The 23,399-nt window shown below is 38.6% G+C and overlaps 1 protein-coding gene and 1 pseudogene across 2 annotated transcripts in view; one reads left to right on the top strand and one right to left on the bottom strand.

Annotated features, from left to right (window-relative positions):
- Positions 1 to 1,400: 1,400 nt before the first annotated feature.
- LOC128031432 (microfibril-associated glycoprotein 4-like) overlaps positions 1,401 to 23,399 on the bottom strand; it is a 77,335-nt gene continuing 55,336 nt past the window's right edge. The window contains exons 1-6 of one of the 2 annotated variants that reach the window (XM_052619727.1): positions 2,703 to 2,816; positions 2,546 to 2,596; positions 2,260 to 2,469; positions 2,083 to 2,179; positions 1,800 to 1,967; positions 1,401 to 1,712 (exon numbers count right to left, since the gene is read on the bottom strand). In XM_052619727.1, coding sequence (XP_052475687.1) covers positions 1,456 to 1,712; positions 1,800 to 1,967; positions 2,083 to 2,179; positions 2,260 to 2,469; positions 2,546 to 2,551 — 738 coding nt within the window. In that variant the 5' untranslated portion in view covers positions 2,552 to 2,596; positions 2,703 to 2,816 and the 3' untranslated portion in view covers positions 1,401 to 1,455. Of the gene's footprint in view, positions 1,713 to 1,799; positions 1,968 to 2,082; positions 2,180 to 2,259; positions 2,470 to 2,545; positions 2,597 to 2,702; positions 2,817 to 23,399 lie in introns of those variants that run through there. The other variant, XM_052619796.1, reaches the window with a different exon arrangement.
- LOC127937859 (NLR family CARD domain-containing protein 3-like) lies at positions 9,248 to 18,472 on the top strand (annotated as a pseudogene).

Raw genomic sequence — 23,399 nt, 5'->3', positions numbered from 1 at the left:
TAGGATCCCAATTCTATAAGCTCATAATTCATGTAAAAAGCTTGGCTGTCCCGGGAGGAGAGAGAGAGGCGGAGGTCCCGTGGACTCTGATTATACTGCGTTGGCTCTGGGCATTTTCTACTCTCTTGCCCGGTAAAAGAGCAAGCCCGGTAGTAAACTTGGGGCTACTATCGGGTGGGATCTCCCGAGCAAAAATCATTATTATATGTTTATGACATATGCTATGCGGGGCTAAACTCTCGAGATGAGACTTACGACAGATAAAATATGTTACTAAATAAATACACAATTGTGATAAAGAATAAGAAGCTGATGTCTGATTTCTCCTGGTTGCATTTACTATGTTTACTATGGTAACATTAATGTTTAGCGTGCACAGTCTTTTACATCACTTACAAATATTTCTGCCTTGTTTAGTGATTATAATCCACATTGGATCAAGTTATTTCAAACACTCGCTGCTGACTAAGAGTGAGTTTTGCGCTCAACTTATTTTAAAAAGTCTTTAATGCTGGTGTTAAAGCTGTTATCTCTCTGAAATGATCCGCAGCGCTGATGCTCTCCAGATGTGGAGAAACTCCGCCTTTGTTCATAACCACTCCTCTAGCCTCAGCTGGCCTGCTTTGGCCCAAGGTTTTCATCGGGCCAAAAAACCCTGGCCGTTGGCCCCGAGGAAGACCCAACGGGGAACAATCAGGCCCCAGAAGTGACAGTGGAAATGCGACTGGCCCTGGCACGCACTAGCACGCCCGGTTTAAGCTCAACAGTGGAAAGAAAGGCAGCTAATAAAGTTTCTTAAGGACTGTGTACAAATGGCCATTCTTCAGAGCGGATTGAATGTGTGCTCAGAAACCAATGTTTTTTCCCAATGTTCACACAGCCTGTGGAAATAAAGAATAAGTAAGTCCAAACGCGTACATATTGGTGGATCGACGACTGTGGCATTCTTCACACTTAACCTTGTCCCAGTGGTTGGTTTGAATTACTGTATGTAGGCAAATAAATTGAAGATGGAGATTGAATATACTGCTATGTTGTAAATTTATTGGGTGTAGTCACACTTGGTTAATTTCTAAGGAACTTTGTTGTAATATGGTGAAAGATTCGGTGTTCGCACTGAAGTTATCAACGGTTCGAGTAACTTGTAAATGAAATTGGTTACATAAAGGGGGAGATGTGTAGTTATTCAATATTAGGCTTACTGAGGCCACTAGAGGAGACTAGCACGATTTTTAAACAAGATACAAACCATGTAAAAATGTGGACTTTTGTCATAAATGGGGATGTCCATGTTAAGAACAGTACATGTTCATTTACATAAAAAGAAAAAAAAAAAGAAAATTGATTAGGTTACCCAACACAACGGATTTAAGTTACAGAGGAAAAGAAACCCTTAAAACTTCATTTGATTGTATTGTTTATTTCTGAGAAACATTGTATGGTTTCTTCAAATGTCTAAGAGACACGTCTGATCTTCATGCTGATGGATTTCATACCAACAGAATAATTATTCTTCCATGTGTACCAAACATTTCCAACAGCGAAAAGGGTGGGATCATCTCCCCATAAATACACACCATTGGGGTTTGCATAGTGACACTTATAGTACCAAAACGCCCCAAGAAACAGTTTGGCACAGTTTGTTTCATAGGCGTCTTGGTCTTTGTCAAAGGTGGTGAACTTCTGTCCATCATGGATGGTCATAGAGTCTCCTGCAGAGAGGAACAGCATGACTAAGGACATCAGGAGCACATTTACTCCTCGGAGTGTGATTGATAATGTGAATGAAAGGGTCCTACCTGCTCCTCCATCAGTGAATCCTGAAACATGTAGTTTGTACCCTTGGGTTTCACGACCCACAGAAAAGGACGAGTACAGAGCGAAACCTTTCCTCCCGGTGAAGTCCTCCAGATCCACTCTCAGCATGTACTTGTTCTTACGTGTCAGCTGGTACATGTTCTCCAGCCCTGATCATACACACACACACACACACACACGAAGAACACATTCAACTAAACACTGGACATGAACATCCACACACACACACACACACACACACACACACACACTGTGAGATCTTACCCAGCCAGTATTCTCCCTCCTCATTCCCAAATCCTCTCTTGTACTGATCCCATGGCCGATAGAAATTCACAGTGCCGTCCATTCTCCTCTGAAACACCTGTGATGGGTTTATATAGAAGATATGATTCATAATGAATGTGCTGATGTGTGTTTGATGATCTAGAGTCACATTCATACCGTCCATGCTCCGTTGTCTTCAGCTTTCCCACCGGAGATCATCTCACAGTAAACCGAGACGGGAATGTCTCCTGCTGGATAGATGGAGTAAATCCCACTGACTGTTTGTCCTGATTTATAAATGTCAGAACAGTCGACTGGAATGTTTATATTCTGAGTGCATCTGCTCATAAGAACAGCAGAGAGAAGAGCTGCTAAAAACACCAACATCTACAGAGACAGAGAGAAAGAGATGAACATCACACTGAAAACATCTCTAGGAATCTAGAGTTATTGATGAACTTACTGCCATCTTCTCAATCTCTCCTCAGTAGATCACAGCAGAGATCAGTTTTATCTAGATGAAAATAATAGGAACATTTCCTATTACATGCCATGTTTCGGTTTTCTAAAAGCTGTATAAAATGTCTGAATAGTCTGTGAAGAATAAAGCAATAACTCACCATTTGTGTTCTTCAGTCTGCCACAAACACTCTTTATATCTGTCAGATTGTCAGACTCCTCCTCTGCATCTTTATGTAAATGTCCACGATGAAGCTCTAGATCAGTGCTTTTCAAACCGGTCCCTCATCTATCACACCTGGAGCTAGTCTCTCTCATCTGTCACACCTGTTTTAACTCATCAGCTCATTAGTAGAGACTGCAAGACCTACAATCGGTGTGTCAGATATAGTATGGAGTTAAAATAACGCCTTATATATACGCAAAGAAATTGCGTTTTGTAACATACATAACTACTGGCATAAATTAATAAATGACTGTCAGTGCAAGATAAGTTTTTGTCTGTTGAGTCTTTTTGGTTTAGTTTTGTCGTGGCCACGAGATTGATTCTTGAGAACGTGATAATGTTGTGGCCACGAGTTTAATGAATAAACAAACCAGGGTGACCAGAGCAACCTGAGATTATCAGAGATTAATAAAATATTTTTTATCCATCCCACAGTCCATTGATCGTGTCTTTTTATGTAATATATGTTCATATAAGGCTATTATTATTTTTCGGACTATAAATCGCACCTAAGTATAAGTCGCATCAGTCCAAAATTACGTCATGACGAGGAAAAATAAATAAATCGCACTTGACTATAAATCATATTTATTTAGAACCAAGAACCAAGAGAAAACATTACCATCTCCCTCTCTCGGCTGGAGATAGTAATGTTTTCTCTTGGTTCATGTCAAATTAATTTTGATAAACAAGTCGCACCTGACTGTAAGTCGCAGGACCAGCCAAACTATGAAAAAAAAGTGCAACTTATAGTCGGGAAAATACGGTATATATAGTATATCCAAGTGGATACTGCACACTGCTGGTGGTTGAAGAGAGACACACATGATTGTACAGTGCTTTGGGTGGACAACAATACACAATAAATCACTATATAAATGCATCATTCATTTATTCATTGATTCATATAGGCTAACCGTATATAATTGATAATAATATTATATTAATTAGTGCTATATTTTTATATTTATTGTTATGCTTACTTCCCCTTTCAATTTGTGTATTGCTTACCTAATTAACGTTCTGTGATAAATGAGTGTTTTCACAATTATTCATTTATAATTCTAATATGTTTTATTATAGGGTTAGGATATTTATATAGTTATTGTTAAATTCATCCTCTGAAGTGCACTTCCAGTAATAATTCATGTCACATAGCATAATCAAAGCTTTATTGGCATGTCGGGCTTTTTACAGTATAGGCTATTATTTACAAAACTCTTCAAGGCTGCGTTTTCCTCTGAACTAATGTGATCAAAGAACGCTTCTGTGCGCTGGCATCCTCCACAAGTTAAGAGATTTTAAACAAACACTTGCAGTTAACCAAATGAAACAATACACTTTTTAAGGCTAAAAAAAAGTGTGCACATTGAGAGAAATAAACTTCCTTAACTTGAGCAAACACTCCTAATACACATAAATTTGTTAATTAAACGAAAACAATAATGTTTTAATGCTTTTGAATAAAAAGAAAAGATCCACTCGAAAGTCTCGCTCATCTTGACAGGACCTGGATCAGTGAGCTGCGTCTCGGGCTGATGACGTCACTTCCAGGGAGGCATGTTGTACGTACACACCCCCCTCCCTTGACTCCACCCCCATGTCAAAACAGTGCCACAAAGAGAGACGTGCAGAAAAATGAAGCGCAAAGGTAAAACGATATCGCAAGCTCTAACTAGATTGACACGCAAAATAAAAGCAGCGTTGCAGATAAATTAATAGATATGACCATGGAAAATATGTATTGCAAAATCATTGCTTTCGCGCTGTTTCATTTATGTTTTGCAATTCTTTATTTTTGTTTGCAAAAAGCAAATTTATTTTCCTCAATACTTAAATTTTTTAATTTTGCAAATCGCAATTTTTTTGCGTATATATAAGGCATTATTTTGACTCCATAGATATAGGGAGACATACAAAATGTGAGGTGCTAGGGGTGCTTGCAGGACTGGTTTGAAAACCACTGCTCTAGATGTATAGCTACAGTATTAACTGTCATATTACCAGTAGTAAAAAAAAAGTTAAAAGTTAAATACAGGTGTTTCTATTTACATTTGCAAATAAGCCATTCTGACAATTTACAGACTAACTTCCAGAGGTGGGGGACTCGAGTCACATGACTTGACTCGAGTCTGACTCGAGTCACAATTTTCAGGACTTGCAACTTGCTTGATTAAAGTATGAAAATGACTTTGCTTGACTTTGACTTGAGGACAAGTTACTTGAGACTTGACTTGACTTGAAGTGGAAGACTTGACAATGACTTGAATGTACAATAAACAATCAGCAATAAAATTAACAATAATAAAAAAAAAAATATTGTGACATCAGCACCACTAATCAGCGTCTGTGCCTTTAACGCTGCAAAATTCAAACCGCGTCAAACATGGTAGACATTAGTTGAGCTCCACAAATAGGACTTTGAAGTGGACCATTCCGATAAAAAAAGATTTGCCAGATGCAAAATATGCAAAGCAAGAATATCCCACACGACAGCATCAAATTTAATTCGACATTTCAAAAACCACAAAGAAAGGTAATAAAGTAATCTCTTTATAGTTAGTTACATTAAGATCTATAACGATTACTAATGTACGTTAATGAATTAATCTTTTATGTTTGTCATAATTTGGCCTTGGTTGCATATGTTTGTTTACTTATTAGAAATGTGATCATTATCATTACTGATACGTCTTATAAATATATGTATTGGGGAATTTAGCTATAACAGTGGCATAACCTGAATTTTAATGCTGGACGCATCTGAAGGAAACAGTTCTCGGTTCAGTGTACTGGTGATCCGAAAACCGATGCAACCGGATCTTGACTTGAGAACGAGTCAATCGTTCGTTCGTTATCTGTCTCGGCTCGGTGTTCATCTTCAGTTCTCTCTTCACAGCAGTTCAGTCAGTGTACTGTTTGAGTAAATGAATTACTCCGGGATATTGGTTTGTTTGAACTCAGAGGGAGTGTCAGCCACATTAAAAAAGTTAACAGCTTAAGTCATTTGTGGATTAATGCTTATTGGAGACGTGAACCATTTCAAACGATTCAGTTCGATTTGGTGAACTGGTTCAATCGAACGATTCGTTCGTGAACCGGACACTATCGTTTACAGCTTAGTTCCATTGTCTTGGCAAACCTTATTTTCTGTAAATGCAACACATTTTAGACTGTTTCAATTAAATTGAATTAGACGACTGGATTGTGTAAACAACACAATTTAATTTTATTAGATATTTTATGTAGCACAGATATGCATATGATTCATATATAGCAAATGTATAATGAATAAGATACATAATATTTGTATACAAGTTCATATTTTCTGTGCAAAAATAAATATTTATTGAACAAAATTTACCTCTATTTATTTTACTGACTTGACTTGACTTGAAACTTTTCAGGACTCGACTTGACTTGCTTAGGGTGAACGCTTGACTTGACTTGACCTGCTTGATTTATTTGAACTGTGACTTGAGACTTGACTCGAGACTTGATGATTTAGACTTGAGACTTGCCTTGACCATGTGTGACTTGTCCCGACCTCTGCTAACTTGCAAATCACCGCTAATATAAAAAGGTCAGTACAGCCACAAAAATTTTATTTATTTTATTAGGCAAGGCAAGTTTATTTATATAGCACATTTTGTACACAATTGTAATTCAAAGTGCTTTACATAAAAGAAAGTAAAATATAATTAACAAAATAACATTTAAAAATAATAACAAAAATAAAATGAGCAATATTAAAACTTTTAAAATGATTAAAACATTTTCTTTAAATTAATTTAAAAACAGTTAGAAAGTGATTTTACATTAAAAAAAAAACAGTGAAAATATAGTGCAATCAGTTCGGACATCGCACAGTTCTCATTCAATAAATGCACCGCTAAACAGATGAGTTTTGAGTCTAGATTTAAATGTGACTAGTGTTTTAGCACATCTGATCTCTTCTGGAAGCTGATTCCAGCTGCGTGCGGCATAATAACTCTACATGTTTTCATGCTGTAACTTGAGTCGCCGTGATTTTGCCAAGTAAGAAATGTTTCTGGATCAACATCTTCAGATGATCCTGGATCAACATTATTGTCCGAAAAAAACAGACTTAACCCATTCCCTACCCATAAACCTAACCCTATCCATAATTTTTTCCTAAAATCAGTGGGAAATGATAGATGATTTACAAAGATATCGAAGCTCCAAACCCTAAAAGTGAAATCAAGCTCACCTTGTAACCTTGAGTGGAAATGATTGATTACAGAAAGCTTTTAGAGCAAACAGTACAGAACTTTTGATTTCAACTGAATTTCAGAAATCCAATAGCAAACAATTCAATATGATCTCAAAACATTTAACAAAGCAAATCTATGTTTGAAAGCAATAACTTTATGAAAAATGAATACAAATAAATAAAGGAAATCACAAAATAATAATAATAATAATAATTTGTTTAGTCATGCTGATGTTATCAAACTAATGTCACATTTTGTACACATAGAAAGTGTTGGTTTCCTTATTATACATTACACATTTCTGTAACTTATCATTCAGTAATCAGTGTTGATCCTTTCATCAGTGTCCCCTCATACTTCCTGTCTGCTGCCGATTATCAAATACTGTCTGCATATCTGTCTGTCTCGATCAGTGTACAACATACATGAAATAAGATGTATACATGTGTTTTGACAGCAAATTTTGACACTCTTGAAAAACCAGTTGTGATAGAGAATAAGAAGCTGACGTCTGATTTCTCCAAGTGGTTGCATTTATCATGTTTACTATGGTAACGTTAATGTTTAGCGTGCATATCTTTTGCATGACTTATAAATATTTCTGCCTTGTATTGTGATTATAATCCACATCGGATCAAGTTATTACAAACATTTGCGGAAAGTGAGTTTTGAGATCAACTTATTTTAAAAAGTCTTTAATGCTGTAGTTATAGCTGTGATCTTTCTGTAATGATCCGCGGCTGACGATCTCTAGATGCACAGAAACTCCACCTTTGTTCATAACCACTCCTCTAGCCCCAGCTGGCCCGCTTTGGTCCAAGGTTTTCGTCAGGGGGCAAAAAGCCCTTGATCGTTCCCCGACGAGGCACAATCAAGGCTCGGAAGAGACAGTGGAAATGCGACTGGCCCTGGCACACACTAGCACGCCCGGTTTAAGCTCGACATTGGAAACGCGGCTAATGTTGTCTTCGGAATGAAACCAGAATCTAGAACCTTGGTATCAATACTAAATCAGTTCCTTAGGTTACAAATAGTTGCTTCAAAAGATAAGTGAATTATTTTTATAATCTATAAAGTGATAAAGGCTATGTCAATTAGCATAACATTATAAAATAACTTTTTCTGGTGAAATATTACCAAAATAGTTTATTGTCTCAATGTTTAATTCAGTCAAAACGTTTCTATATGTTTTTACAGAGCACAGCAGGTATGACGTCAAAACGCAGAAGAGCAATTCACCTGGGATTTTTGTTTTTCCAGTTAATGAAATTCCCATCAAAACAAGAGTTTGGTAGGACACTGAACATCCTGAGAAAGATGAACCAGGACAATATCACTGAACAGTTAGACAACAGACACGAGGATGGTGATATGGAGATTAATTATTATATCAAAGCTCTGATATCATGAAATCTCTGTAAGAAGCTCACATATGTCTCATTGTCTCTCTTCCAGTGCTGACGAGAGGTGACACTGGAGTCAATGTTGGTCTGAATGCTGTAAAAGGTGCAAGAATAAATGCTCCTGTATTCATTGGAAATGTTAATAAAAGCACAGTACACATATACTACAGCATAAACCCTGCAGAACACAGTGAACCAACAAAGACTGATAAGGGTACTGTAATATGTTGAATTTGTTTTAAAACATATTTTTACACACTTTTAAATAACTGACTGTTTGCAGATGTGATGATTTAATGTGGGGGCTCTTGTCCTCTTGGCTCCAGCACTGCACATTGTGTATGTTTCCCTCATTTAACACTCCTGATTCAACTCATCCGCTCAATAGTAGCGACTGAGAAACCTGAAGTGTGTAAGCGAAACATACACGAACAGTGTCCAAATTGCCCCATAACGGTTGAACCACTGATGTCACATGAACTGTTTTAATGATGTCCTCACTACCTTTTTGGTTCTTGAACGTGGTAGTTCCCTTTCTGTCTATGCAGGGTCAGAAAACTCTCGGGTTTCAAAAACATATTAATTTGTGTTCTGAAGATGAACGGAGGTCTCATGGGTTTGGAACACCATGAGGATGAGCAATTAGTGACATAATATTCATTTTTGGATGAACTATCCATTTAAATAGGGCACTATTTGTGGGGACAGCCATTTGTGGTGGTGTCCATAACCATACTGGACATTATTGAGCACATTCACTCAATAACAACCAATACACACTCATATCCAGTACCATAAATCACTTACTATTTGACATCCTTTTCCTCTTTCTCAAAGGCTAAGCTAAAGAGGACAGTGAAGCTGCTCATCATGATTACAGAAATATCAGCCGCAGACTGAAAATCAAATTCCTGCAGGAGTACAAGTCTAAAGATCTGGGAGAAATGTACACAGATCTGTATGTGGTGGAGAATGTGACCAGAGGAAAGGTGTATAAACATCAGGTGATGACGATCGAAGCTGCCCGTCAGTTTGCTGAGACAGACACACAGACCCAGTGCAAGGACATTTTTAAAAGCCATCGTGATACGGGTGAACAAAACAGGAAAGTGTTGACTATAGGCATCTCAGGGGTGGGAAAAACCATCTCTGTTAATAAATTTATTCTTGACTGGGCTGAAGAAAGAGAAAACCAGGACATACTCTTCATATTTCCACTCCCATTCCACAGACTGAACATGATTAAAACGAAGTGCAGTCTCATGGGACTGCTGAACAAATACTTCTTTAGTGATCCTCTCTTCCTGAAGATGACGGTAAGCTCATGTTTATTTTTGATGGACTGGATGAGTGTCACTTTCCTTTAAGCTTTAAAAAAGGGCAACAGATTAACAGATGTGCATAAAAAAACAACAGTGAGTAAGATTGTTACAAACCTGATCAAGAGAGATCTGGTTTCTTCTGCTCTCATCTGGATCACATCCAGACCAGCAGCAGCCGGTCTGATACCCCGAGACTACATTGATCAGGTGTTAGAGGTGCGAGGATTCAATGATGAGCAGAAAGAGCAGTACTTCACCAAAAACAGCAGTCCTGAGTTTGCTGGATTTTAAACTTCGGTTTCAACAAGGACTTTTATTTTGATACTTATTTTGGGGTTTTCCAATGGTTTCCTGTTTTAAAGAGGAAGTAGGCCATATTCCTTCAGTGGTTTAGTTGTGCAAGGTACTCCATGTGGTTGCAGACATCCATCTTCATCTCGTTTATCAAAGCCTTTTGAAATGCAATATCTGTAAGTGACTGTTTGATTTTGTTAAGTGAGCATTGAGTTTTTCTTGTGCTATGCAATGTAGCATTTAATTCAGCATGTTTGTTATCTTTTTCTACTCAAGCTTGCAAAGTATTAATCTATCCTGTTGATTCAACTGTATTGTTGTTGGTTCTTTGCCTTGTGTGTTTGTGAATGCTCATTTATTTAATGATTTATCTATTTTTGTGAAATTCATGTTTGTGTATTTTTCTTTTTGTAGTTTCACACTTTTCATGATTAAACTTCATAAATTGCACCTTCGTGGAGTTTATTGTGGAAGTGTTTAGCGGCTGGATAACTGGATCCATTAAAACAGTGAGGCCAGTGACAGTGAAAAGATAAGCAGCAAATTGGAAAGATGGAGGGGATGCCTGTCTAACAACTGCATCTATTAGAGAGATAAAGGAATATCTCTGTGTGTTAGTCTACACAAAGATCATGTCTTCAAGAGAATCTAAATCATCACTGCGCCATCGCATGCACAAAGAAAGTGATGATGCTTGCTCAAGTTCTCAAGCTTCCACCTCATCAAGAAGCTCTACAGCCAGTTTAGCGGTCACGAAAGCTCGTGCGAGGGCAGAGGCAGCCAAGGCAAGAGCGGCTCATGCAAAGAAAGAAATTGAGATTAAAGTGGAACAAGCCCGACTTCAAGCAACACTAGAGGCACTGCAAGAAGAGAAAGAAAAAGATGCGGCCATAGCAGAAGCAGAAATTCTAGCAGCAGCCTTCACAGAAGTTGACCATGTATCAGCATCAGAGTTTTCCAAAGAGATCAGCCTCCAACGCACTGCAGACTATGCAAGAGACCAAGCTTCTAGCAGTAGCTTACAGTGTAGTCCTGAGCACATGTCAGACACTTACAGCCTGGCCAAATTCATTGCACGCAGTCAGTTGGTAACTTCTGGACTGAATTCTTTTGATGATAAACCTGTAAATTATTGGGCTTGGCGATCATCTTTCAAAAGTACTATTGCAGACCTTAACCTTAAGCCAGAGGAAGAGATGGATCTGCTCATCAAATATCTCGGTAGAGAATCATCTGAACAGGTACGAAGATTAAAATCAGTTAATATTAGGCACCCTTTTGAAGGTCTACAAATGGCTTGGGAGAGGCTAGAGGAAATGTATGGTTCGTCAGAGGCAATTGAAAGAGATCTCTTCTCTAAATTGGAGAGCTTCCCTAAGATATCTGGTAAAGATCTGTATAGGCTGCGTGATCTTGGAGACCTGCTTGCAGAACTGGAGGCAGCCAAGCTGGATGGCTATCTTCCTGGGTTGTCTTATCTTGACACCGCTCATGGAGTGAGCCCGATTGTAGGAAAACTCCCTTATAATATCCAAGAAAAATGGATATCATATGGATCGAAGTATAAGAGAGAACATTTTGTGGCCTTCCCACCATTTTCTGTGTTTGCTGACTTTATTCGTTCAGAAGCTAAAACAAGAACGGATCCCAGCTTTGCCATTTTTCCTTCAGCACCACAACAAGAAAATCGAGATAGATCAGATAAATTCAGGCAAGCTTCTATAGCTGTTCATAAAACCCAAGTCAACATGTCTGAAACAAGAAATGCTACGGACAGGATACGGACTGTTGATCCTCAACGATATTGTATCATCCATGACAAGCCACATCCATTAAAAAGATGCAGAGGCTTTAGAGCAAAAAGTCTTGAAGATTGTAAACAGTTTCTTAAGGAACATTCAGTATGCTTCAGGTGCTGCTCTTCAATAGAGCATATGGCAAAAAACTGCAAAGCTGAAATCCACTGCACTGAATGTGATCGTGATCGTCATGTGTCCGCTTTACATCCTGGTCCAGCACCCTGGAGGAAAACCGTCTCTCCTGTCTTAGGAGATGGCGGGGAGGAAAGTGAATTAACCAATCAAGAGGTAACATCAAAATGTACTGAAGTGTGTGGAGTTGGAAAGAGTGCTAGAGCATGTTCCAAGATTTGTCTGGTTAATATCTATCCTGTGGGTAACAAATCAGAATCCAGAAGAATGTATGCAATTCTGGATGATCAGAGCAACCGCTCATTGGCAAGAACAGAATTTTTTGAAGAGTTTCAAATTGAAGGATCTTCTTTTCCATATTCACTCAAGACATGTGCTGGATTAACAGAGACAACAGGAAGGAGAGCTAGTGGCTACATTGTGGAATCATTGGATAAGAGTGTAAGCCTTCATCTTCCTACACTGCTAGAGTGCAATCAGATTCCTAACATTCGTTCTGAAATTCCTACCCCAGATGCAGCGTGTCATTTCAGTCACCTCAGGGATATTGCTGATGAAATTCCAGCCCTAGATCCAGATGCTAACATCCTCCTCCTCCTTGGTAGGGACCTCATTAGGGTCCACAAGGTCCGTCAACAGATTAATGGTCCACACAACGCTCCATTTGCTCAAAAGTTAGATCTGGGATGGGTAGTTATTGGAGATGTATGTCTTGGAGGTGCTCATCGACCTGTTCATGTAGATGTTTTTAAGACCTCCATACTTGAAAGTGGCCGCCCCAGCTTCTTCTGGCCCTGTGAAAGTCAGTTCCACATAAAAGAGCAGTATGGCACCAAGCTTCAGTTTCAAGAGCATCTTACATCAAAAGGTGTAGGTGCTTTAGCAACATGTGCAAGCGAGGAGCTAGGCCAATCAATCTTTGTCCGTACATCCAGAGATCACAAGCTTGCACTGTCAGTGGACGATGACAGGTTTCTACGCTTAATGGACAAAGAGTTCTATCAGGATGAATCCAATGGCTGGGTGGCTCCTTTGCCATTGCAAGTTCCCAGAAGGCGGCTTCCAAATAACAGAAAGTATGCTTACAACCGCCTATCCTCACTTCGTCATACTTTGGACAAACGTCCTCAGATGAAAGCCCATTTTCTTGAGTTTATGGACAACATGTTCTCTAACGGACATGCAGAAATTGCTCCCCCACTCAGGAAAGACCAAGAGTGCTGGTATCTGCCTTTGTTTGGTGTATATCATCCGAAGAAGCCAAACAAGATCCGTGTGGTCTTCGACTCCAGTGCACCTTATAATGGAGTCTCATTGAATGATATCCTACTTAAGGGGCCAGATCTCAACAATACCCTCCTGGGAGTGTTGCTAAGATTTCGTAAGGAGCCAGTGGCGATTACCGCTGACATTCAGCATATGTTCCACTGTTTTTTAGTCAGAAAGGATCACAGAGATTTTCTGTGCTTTCTCTGGTACCAAGACAATGACCCTGGTAAAGAAATAGTGGAATACAGAATGTGTGTACATGTGTTTGGCAATCGTCCCTCTCCTGCTGTTGCCATATACGGTTTGCATAGAGCGGCCAAAGAGGAAGAAAAGAACTTCGACAGTGAAGTTAAAGAGTTCGTTGAACATGATTTCTATGTTGATGATGCTCTGAAATCCTTCCCCAATGAAACCACAGTAATTAGTGCTCTGAAGCAAACTCAAGACATGCTTGCAGTAGCAAACCTCAGACTACATAAAATAATCTCTAATCGACCTGCAGTGATTGAGGCATTTCATCCTGAAGATCGGGCTGTGGATATCAAAGATGTTGACCTCTTCTTTGAAGATACTCCAGTCCAGCGTAGCCTAGGAGTGTCATGGAACTTGGCATCAGATACATTTACTTTCCAAGCTATTGACGACAATAAGCCATTCACACGGCGAGGTGTACTGTCAACTGTAAACAGCTTATATGATCCATGTGGTTTTATTGCTCCTGTTACCATCAAAGATAGGCTGTTGCTTCGGGAGCTCTCAATGCAGGCTGAAGACTGGGATTCTCCATTACCAGATGACATAAAGCCAGAATGGATCAGATGGAGGAATTCCTTACAAAATTTGCAAGATCTAAAGATACCACGAACTTACTCATCTTTTCCTACTTCTGAGGTTCAGTCAAGGGAATTGTGTATATTTGCAGATGCATCTGTAAAAGCTGTTGCAGCTGTAGCTTATCTGCGATCCACATCTCGAAATGACCAAGCAGATATTGGCTTTGTGTTTGGAAAGACAAAGTTGGCACCACGGCCAGATCTGACTGTTCCGAGATTGGAACTCTGTGCAGCAGTTCTAGCAGTTGAGATCGCAGATATGGTTGTAGAAGAAATAGGCTTGCAGTTCAATAGTATCCAGTTCTACACCGATAGTAAGGTTGTTCTTGGATATATTCATAATCGAACAAAACGCTTTTATGTGTATGTGAACAACAGAATCCAACGAATTCTTCAGTCATCTACTCCTAGCCAATGGAACTATGTTCCATCAGATGTCAATCCTGCAGACCATGGGTCTAGATCTGTATCAGCTGATTGTCTCAGTAGTACAACTTGGCTTACAGGGCCAGATTTCCTTTTGAAATCTCCAACCTTAAACGCCTTGCTTCAAGAGGATTATGACCTTGTTGATCTTGAAGTAGATCCAGAAATCCGACCACAAGTGATTTCATGTTTAACTGAAGTGCCTAATCAGTTCCTGACTCCTGAGCGTTTTGAACGCTTCTCCAGCTTGAGTAAGCTAATTAGAACGATTGCTCGTTTAAGCCACATCTCCCAGTCATTCTCCCATTCAACAAATAAGCCAAGATGTAGTGGATGGCATCTCTGTAGTAACAGCCCTACAAATGAAGAGTTGGAAAAGGCCAGGATTGTTATTCTAAAGAGCGTTCAAAATGTAGCCTATCCAGAAGAGCTAAGTGATATAAAAGCAGGATGCAATCTCTCACCTAAAAGTAGTATACTGAAACTTCATCCTATTCTGGATGATAAAGGCCTTCTGCGTGTTGGAGGCCGTATTGCCCAGGCAGGTTTTGAGAAGGAAGAATGCAATCCTGTTATTATTCCTGGGAAACATCACATAGCAACTTTGCTTGTTAGACACTACCATCAAGCAGTCAAGCATCAAGGAAGGCATTTTACTGAGGGAGCAATACGAGCAGCAGGGTATTGGCTGATGAGTGCCAAAAGATGCATTGGAAGTCTACTTAACAAGTGTGTGACATGTAGAAAGCTTCGTCGTCCTACAGAGCTCCAACAGATGGCAGATTTGCCCGCAGAAAGACTTCAAGTGGCTCCACCTTTCACATATGTAGGAGTCGATGTATTTGGACCATGGCAGGTTGTTTCTCGCCGCACAAGAGGAGGCTGCTCCAATTCCAAAAGATGGGCAGTCATTTTCTCTTGTATGTGCACAAGAGCAGTGCACATTGAAGTTGTAGAGACATTGAGCTCAAGCGGATTCATTAATGCTTTGAGACGTTTTTTTGCAATAAGGGGACCTGCTAAGCAGATACGCTCTGATTGTGGCACAAACTTTATTGGAGCAGTACAGGAGCTCAAGATGAAGAAGGAAACTTCAGGCTCTGATCTTCAGAAGTATCTACAACAACATGCTTGTACATGGATATTCAATCCTCCCCATGCTTCACATATGGGAGGTGCTTGGGAAAGGATGGTGGGTATAGCCCGACGTATTCTTGACTGTATGTTGCTTGAAAGAAAGTCCCTGTATCTCACACACGACGTTCTTGTAACCCTTATGGCAGAAGTTTCTGCCATAATGCACGCCCTCTCGTGCCAGTATCTTCAGATCCTGAAGTTCCTTTAATACTCACTCCTGCTATTCTGTTGACCCAGAAGTGGCAAGACAAGAAGCCTTGTCTCAAGGAAGGTGACATTGTGTTGATGAAGGATAGCCAAGCAGAGAGAAATCAGTGGCCTATGGCTGTCATTGCAAAAACACTACCTAGTAAAGATGGTCTTGTGAGGAAAGTGGAGCTGAAATTTATCAGAGAAGGCATGCAGAAAAACTTTGTTCGCCCTATATCAGAAGTGGTTCTGCTTTACTCCTCCTAAGATATTGGAGTACAAAAAAAATTAAAGTGAGGTCTTTACATACCCCAGGCGGGGAGTGTGCTGGACTTTAAACTTCAGTTTCAACAAGGACTTTTATTTTGATACTTATTTTGGGGTTTTCCAATGGTTTACTGTTTTAAAGAGGAAGTAGGCCATATTCCTTCAGTGGTTTAGTTGTGCAAGGTACTCCATGTGGTTGCAGACATCCATCTTCATCTCGTTTATCAAAGCCTTTTGAAATGCAATATCTGTAAGTGACTGTTTGATTTTGTTAAGTGAGCATTGAGTTTTTCTTGTGCTATGCAATGTAGCATTTAATTCAGCATGTTTGTTATCTTTTTCTACTCAAGCTTGCAAAGTATTAATCTATCCTGTTGATTCAACTGTATTGTTGTTGGTTCTTTGCCTTGTGTGTTTGTGAATGCTCATTTATTTAATGATTTATCTATTTTTGTGAAATTCATGTTTGTGTATTTTTCTTTTTGTAGTTTCACACTTTTCATGATTAAACTTCATAAATTGCACCTTCGTGGAGTTTATTGTGGAAGTGTTTAGCGGCTGGATAACTGGATCCATTAAAACAGTGAGGCCAGTGACACTGAGGTTGCTGGAAACATCATCCGTCACATCAGGAACTCCTGGAGTCTGTACATCATGTGCCAAATCCCCATCTTCTGCTGGATCTCTCTCACTGTTCTTCAGCCTCCGCTGGCTCGAGAGAGCAATGACAAAACTCCCACAACTCTCACAGAGATGTACACTACCTTCTTACTTTCTCAGAAGCAAAAGATGAGATTCTGAGAGAATAAAATTGACATTGAGACGCTCGAAAGCCGCATTACTTGATTGCCGGTGTCCACCAGAAGACTATTGTAAGTTCCAACTTTTCAATCGTTTATATGCAAGATTAATTATTTTTCATTGGTGACTTGTGAGGCAAAGGCTAAAGTCAAAAACTTAAATGTTGTAAAATATTTACAAATCTAAAATCAATGTTTTCTATTTCAATCTATTCTCCTTTGTAATTGTTATTTTTTAAGTGGAAGGTCAAAGTAGTTTTTTAGTATCAGTAAGATTAATGAAAGAAATGTGACTTGAGCAGTTTTTTGAAGATGGTTAATAACAACTGATCAATCGAGGTAAAGTCCTGTGATAGTAATTATGTGCCTATAATATATTGCAGTATATTGTAAAATATCATGTAATATATTAGGCATATATTCTTATACATATTTATTTTTTTCCAATATATTGCAATATATTGAAAGCGGCAATCATTTGTATATTTTGCAATATATTATATAATATATGTATCATCAATATATTATTAAGTGTATTCAAATATATAAAATATTGAAAATAAAAAGGGAAAATAATATATTACAATATATTTTAAGAAATATTTTGGTAAATATATTTTCCTTTCGTAAGGGTTGTGTGTGTTTGTGTGTTTATAGTGTGGATTATGGAAGAGACAGAATGACAGCAGGACTGCGACAGTGTAGGTCTACAAACACACACACACACATGCACTTTGGGTTTTCATAATTCATTGGGACATTTGGTCCCCACAACGTAGGATTTACCTGGTACATATACACACACACACACACTATTAATTGTTCTTGTGTTATACATTGTGTTGTACTTCTAATTTCTTTTGTGTGTTCAGATGCTTTTGATCTCACACTGGATCCAAACACGACATACATTCGTCTCTGTCTGAATAAGGACAACAGGAAAGTGAAACATATGAAAAAGCGTCAGTTGTATCCTGATCATCCAGACAGATTTGAGCACTGTGAGCAGGTTCTGAGTGTTGAGAGTCTGACTGAACGCTGTTACTGGGAGACTGAATGGAGTAGCTGGGTTAATATAGGAGTCACATATAAAGGAAAATCAGCAGGAAAAGAGGAAGTAACTGCCAGTTTGGATACAATGACAAATCCTGGAGTCTGTGGTGCACCGATAATGGATTTGCTGTCTGGCACAATAATGTCAGGACTGACTTACCGGCTCCTTCACTACGGTCTGATAGAGTAGGAGTGTATGTGGATGTCTCGGCCGGCTCTCTGTCCTTCTACAGCGTCTCTGACACACACACACTCACACACTTACACACACACACACTCACACACTTACACACATTCAACACCACATTCACTGAACCCCTCTGTGCTGGATTTAGGGTTTATTATGCTTCATCAGTATCGCTCCGTCAGATTAAATCACCCATTAAATCAACTTGTCATTGTTTATTAAACCCAATGCTTGCCAATAATAATAATCTACTATTTTATGATTTCTTTCATGATACGTTTGGTAATTTTTTGGGACCAATAATTATTATATATATTTTGTTTGCCTATTATCTTTTCTATAGGGTTTGTGATTCTATGTACTGCTAAATGTATTAATGCATTTTAATGAAACAGTTCATTCATAGAGTATTTGAAGAGAGCAACAGGTACAGTATGTACAAATGATTCAGATGGAGGAAAATGTCTTTGATATCTGAAGAACAGAGATAACTGAAGATGAAGTCAGAGAGTTGATGAATGATGCTATACACAAATTACAATAATAGCTTGGATAACAACTTTTCTCATTTCAGCATGTTGTCAAGGGCTTCTTTAAGAAACAGACACTAAAGTATTAGTTTAAGTGGGACACAGTAGATGCATGTCATGGTTGGTAGAACTGTTGTCTCTGTTGATCACTATGTGGGTGGAGTTATGTGTGTCTCTTGCACTGATCGGTTCATGTGGGTGTCTCCGTTAACTGTTCATCAGTGACAGCTGCCACTTATTACCTGCTCCCTATTTATCGCCCTGTCTTTCGTTTTGTGTTTGTCAGATCATTGTTTGAAGCTTCCTGTCTTCATGCCTGTTTTCTCACGCTTGTTTCTGGCTGATTCTTCGTTATGCTGGATCGCTTCACTCCGGGAACCTCATCCACTCACCTCTCCACCGGATCGCCCATCTCAGTTCCTGCATCATGCTCTCCTGCTGTCCAGTTGCACCTCTACTTCCTGGTCAGCCGTGACTTTCTCTCTCTCCATCCAGTTGTCCTGTTGGTTCCTCTATCATCTGTATCATATTCGTTAAATTATGCTTGCACTTTATTTTGCATTTGCTTCCTCGTCCTTTTCATTACAATGCACTTCTTCTGTCTGACCAGCAGATGATGGTAGTAAATGAAGCCTGTTGTAATAACCTCATACATGTATCGAAAGCCTCTTTGCTTCAGAAAGCTTAATTTAAGCATTGCTGCAGTTTTGTGGACTAAAATGTTTGTACTATAATGTTTTGCAAATGCAACAACAGCATTTAACATGAATGAAAGGAGCAGAAAGAAGTAAAAAACTTATAATGTCTGCCCCCTATAAACACAAAATAATTTACAGTTCCAGTGCATTTAAGCTGTCTCATGCAGCCGTCTCTTTAAGACATCAAAACACAAAATTACATCAATAAAGTTGATCTGCTACTCCGCAGTATTAACTTATCTGTATCCACTTATTCAATCCAATCCAATCCAATCCGCTTTATTTTTATAGGACATTTTACAAACACAAAGTTTCCAAAGTGCTGCACAAAAGTGTCATACAAAGCTATTAAAATATATAGAATAGAAAAGATACAAATAATAGATACCACAAAAGGACCACACAACTCACACACAGTTAAAAGCCAAAGAATAAAAATTAGTCTTTAGACGAGCCTTAAAACACTCAATTCTTATTTAGCGAATCTTTAACTTTATGCAGCACACCTATTATTTGGGATACCTTTACTTTAATATTATCAATAAGTGATTTCCATGTCAAATGTTCATCAATTATAATACCTAGAAACTTAATTTCATGTGCCCTTTCAATTTCTAATCCATTAATAAACCATGACATTTCGACATTTTTTTTTAAACTACAAAATATCAAGTTTTGCTAATATTTATTGGCATTGAACCACTTCATAATTTTTTTTTAATAAATTCTCTACGATATGTAGGACATATTTTATATTGTTTCCAGAATAGAACAAAGTGGTGTCATCCGCAAACAGAATGCACCTAAGTTACTGAGACACAGACACAATATCATTTACATATAGAAGAAAAGGTATAGGTCCTAGGACCGATCCTTGTGGTACCCCACAAGTTATATTACAATAATTAGACTTTATGTTGTCATTTCAACAAACTGACTTAACCCACTGGTGTGCCACACCTCTGATACCATATTTATATGATTTATACAACAATACCTTGTTCCAGCATATCAAATGCTTTTTGAAGATCCACAAAGATATTTTGGTAACTGGTAATTTCTTCAGTTAGTTCCATAATTGCTGTAGCAGTTGAGTGATTAGGATGAAACCCATATTGGCTGTTACTTAACTATTAAATTAATTTAGAAATTTATTCAGTCTGATCGCAAAAAATTTCTCCAGAATTTTAGTGAACCGTGGAAGTAATGATATTGGTCTATAATTAGAAAATTCTTATTTATTTCCTTTTTTGAAAAGTGGAATTACTTTGGCTATTTTCATGCAGTCTGGAAATATCCCTGAAGTAAATGACAAATTACAGATTTAGGTAAAAGGCTCAATAATTACATCTATAATTAGCTTTATCATTTTCATATTCATATCAGTAAAATCATTAGATTTTTTTTATTAGCACACTTCTGGACAGTTGTCAATATGTCACTCGCTTGTATACTTTCAAGAAAAACACTGCCAGCATTATCTGGTACTGTACCAACATTAAATAATTTATAATGCTCTATGTGTCTTTTTCACTACTTTTCTTTTTGTCTAACAATTTAGTGTAGTAATCCTTTTTTTTGCCTTATGATTCCAACTAATTTGTTTTTATATTTTTTATACCTAACTTCAGCATTCATGTACAATTTGACTAGAACTTAAAATTTGACTAGGACCTATAAAAACTTTGCATGTAATAACCTAGAACACTGTCTAAGACTTGATGGCTGCTCTGTCCGTTCTTTGTCATCAGTTAGGAACCTAGGTGTGCTATTTGATCGCAATCTTTCCTTAGAAAGCCAGATTTCTAGAATTTATAAAACTGCATTTTTCCATCTCAAAAATATATCTAGTGCTAAAAATATACCTATGCTCTCAATGTCAAATGGAGAAATGTTAATCCATGCATTTATGACCTCAATGTTAGATTATTGTAATGCTTTATTGTGTGGTTGTTCTGCACGGTTAGTAAACAAACTACAGCTAGTCCAAAATGCAGCAGCAAGAGTTCTTACTAGAACCAGGAAGTATGACCATATTAGCCCGGTCCTGTCATCGCTGCACTGGCTCCCTATCAAACATCGTATAGATTTTAAAATCTTTCTTATTACTTATAAAGTCCTGAATGGTTTAGCACCTCAGTATTTGAATGAGCTCTTGGTACATTAGAATCCTTCATGACCGCTGTGTTCTCAAAACTCAGGCAATTTGATAATTCCTAGAATATCAAAATCAATGGCGAGCAGCAGATCCTTTTCCTATTTGGTGCCTAAACTCTGGAATAACCTACCTTACATTGTTCGGGAGGCAGACACTCTCACGCAGTTTAAATCTAGATTAAAGACCCATCTCTTTAACCTGGCTCACACATAACACACTAATATGCTTCTAATATCCAAATCTGTTAAAGGTTTTTAGGCTGCATTAATTAGGTAAACCGGAACCAGGAATACTTCCCAATTAGGGGAAGTTGTGGCCTAATGGTTAGAGAGTCGGACTCCCAATCGAAGGGTTGTGAGTTTGAGTCTCAGGCCGGCAGGAATTGTGGGTGGGGGGAGTGCATGTACAGTTCTCTCTCCACCTTCAATACCACGACTTAGGTGCCCTTGAGCAAGGCATCGAACCCCCAACTGCAAATGGCTGCCCATTGCTCCGGGTGTGTGTTCACAGTGTGTGTGTGTGTGCACTTTGGATGGGTTAAATGCAGAGCACAAATTCTGAGTATGGGTCACCATACTTGGCTGAATGTCACGTGACTTATTTTATTTTTTTATAACACCCTATGTACTTGCTACATATTTAGAAGAATGGCATATACGCTAATATTAGTCTGTTTCTCTCTTGTTCCGAGGTCACCGTGGCCACCAGATCCAGTCTGTATCCAGATCAGAGGGTCACTGCAGTCACCCGGATCCAGTACGTATCCAGACCAGATGGTGGATCAGCACCTAGAAAGGACCTCTACATCCCTGAAAGACAGCGGAGACCAGGACAACTAGAGCCCAGATACAGATCCCCTGTAAAGACCTTGGCTCAGATGACCAAGACAACAGAACGAGACCACAGAAAAACAGATGATTATTCTGCAAAATCTGACTTTGCTGCAGCCTGGAATTGAACTGCTGGTTTCATCTGTTCAGTGGAGAACTGGCCCCCCAACTGAGCCTGGTGTCTCCCAAGGTTTTTTCTCCGATGGAGTTTTGCTTAGTTGGGGTCACTTCATTTACAGCAATATATATTACTTGATTACAAATGATTGCACAGATACTATTTAAACTGAACTGAGATGATGACCACTGAATTCAATGATGAACTGCCTTTAACTGTCATTTTGTTTTATAGACACACTTCGATAAGTTTTCCTAATTAATGTTGTTCAGTTGCTTTGACGCAATCTTTTTTGTTTAAAGCACTATATAAATAAAGGTGACTTGATTTGACTTGACTTCAAGACCAACGAAGTCCATCTACCTAACAAGTTTGCTGTGGCAAAGCAACGGTCCTTGGCTTAAAGAAAAAAATTCTCAACAACCATGATTTTTATCATGAATATGTAGGATACTGTACATGATGTCATCAGCAAGGTCTATGCAGAACAAGTACCTCAAGAACAGCTGCACTGTGAAATTGGAAAATATGGTACATCCCTCATCACGGTGTCCACCATCCAAGAAAGGGATCTATTTGTGTAGTGTTAGACTGTGGAGCAACATTTCAAGGAACTTCATTAAACAGAAAAATGTCTGCAGTGTCCTAACCTTACCAGCTCTTTGCTTGGAGTTCTCACTCGCTTCAGATAGGAGCCCATAGCTTTTATGGACGACATTCAGGGTATGTTATCAAGTGAAGGTGGCTGAAGGAGACCAAATGGAAACATCTCTGAGAAACTTGTTGAATATAGATTGACTGTACATTTATTTGGTGCAGTTTCCTCTCTGAGTTGTGCAAGTTACGCACTGAGAAAAACTGCAGATGACAATCAATAAGAGTTTCCAGCTCATGTGATTACAATGGAGATATGTCAGTTCTAAGGACAATCCAGCTGATAATGCTTCAAGAA

This window comes from Carassius gibelio, chromosome A1 (genome assembly GCF_023724105.1).
Source record: "Carassius gibelio isolate Cgi1373 ecotype wild population from Czech Republic chromosome A1, carGib1.2-hapl.c, whole genome shotgun sequence".
Taxonomy (NCBI): domain Eukaryota; kingdom Metazoa; phylum Chordata; class Actinopteri; order Cypriniformes; family Cyprinidae; genus Carassius; species Carassius gibelio.
The sequence above is the reverse complement of the archived record's forward strand: the minus strand, read 5'-3'. Positions and strand labels throughout refer to the sequence as shown.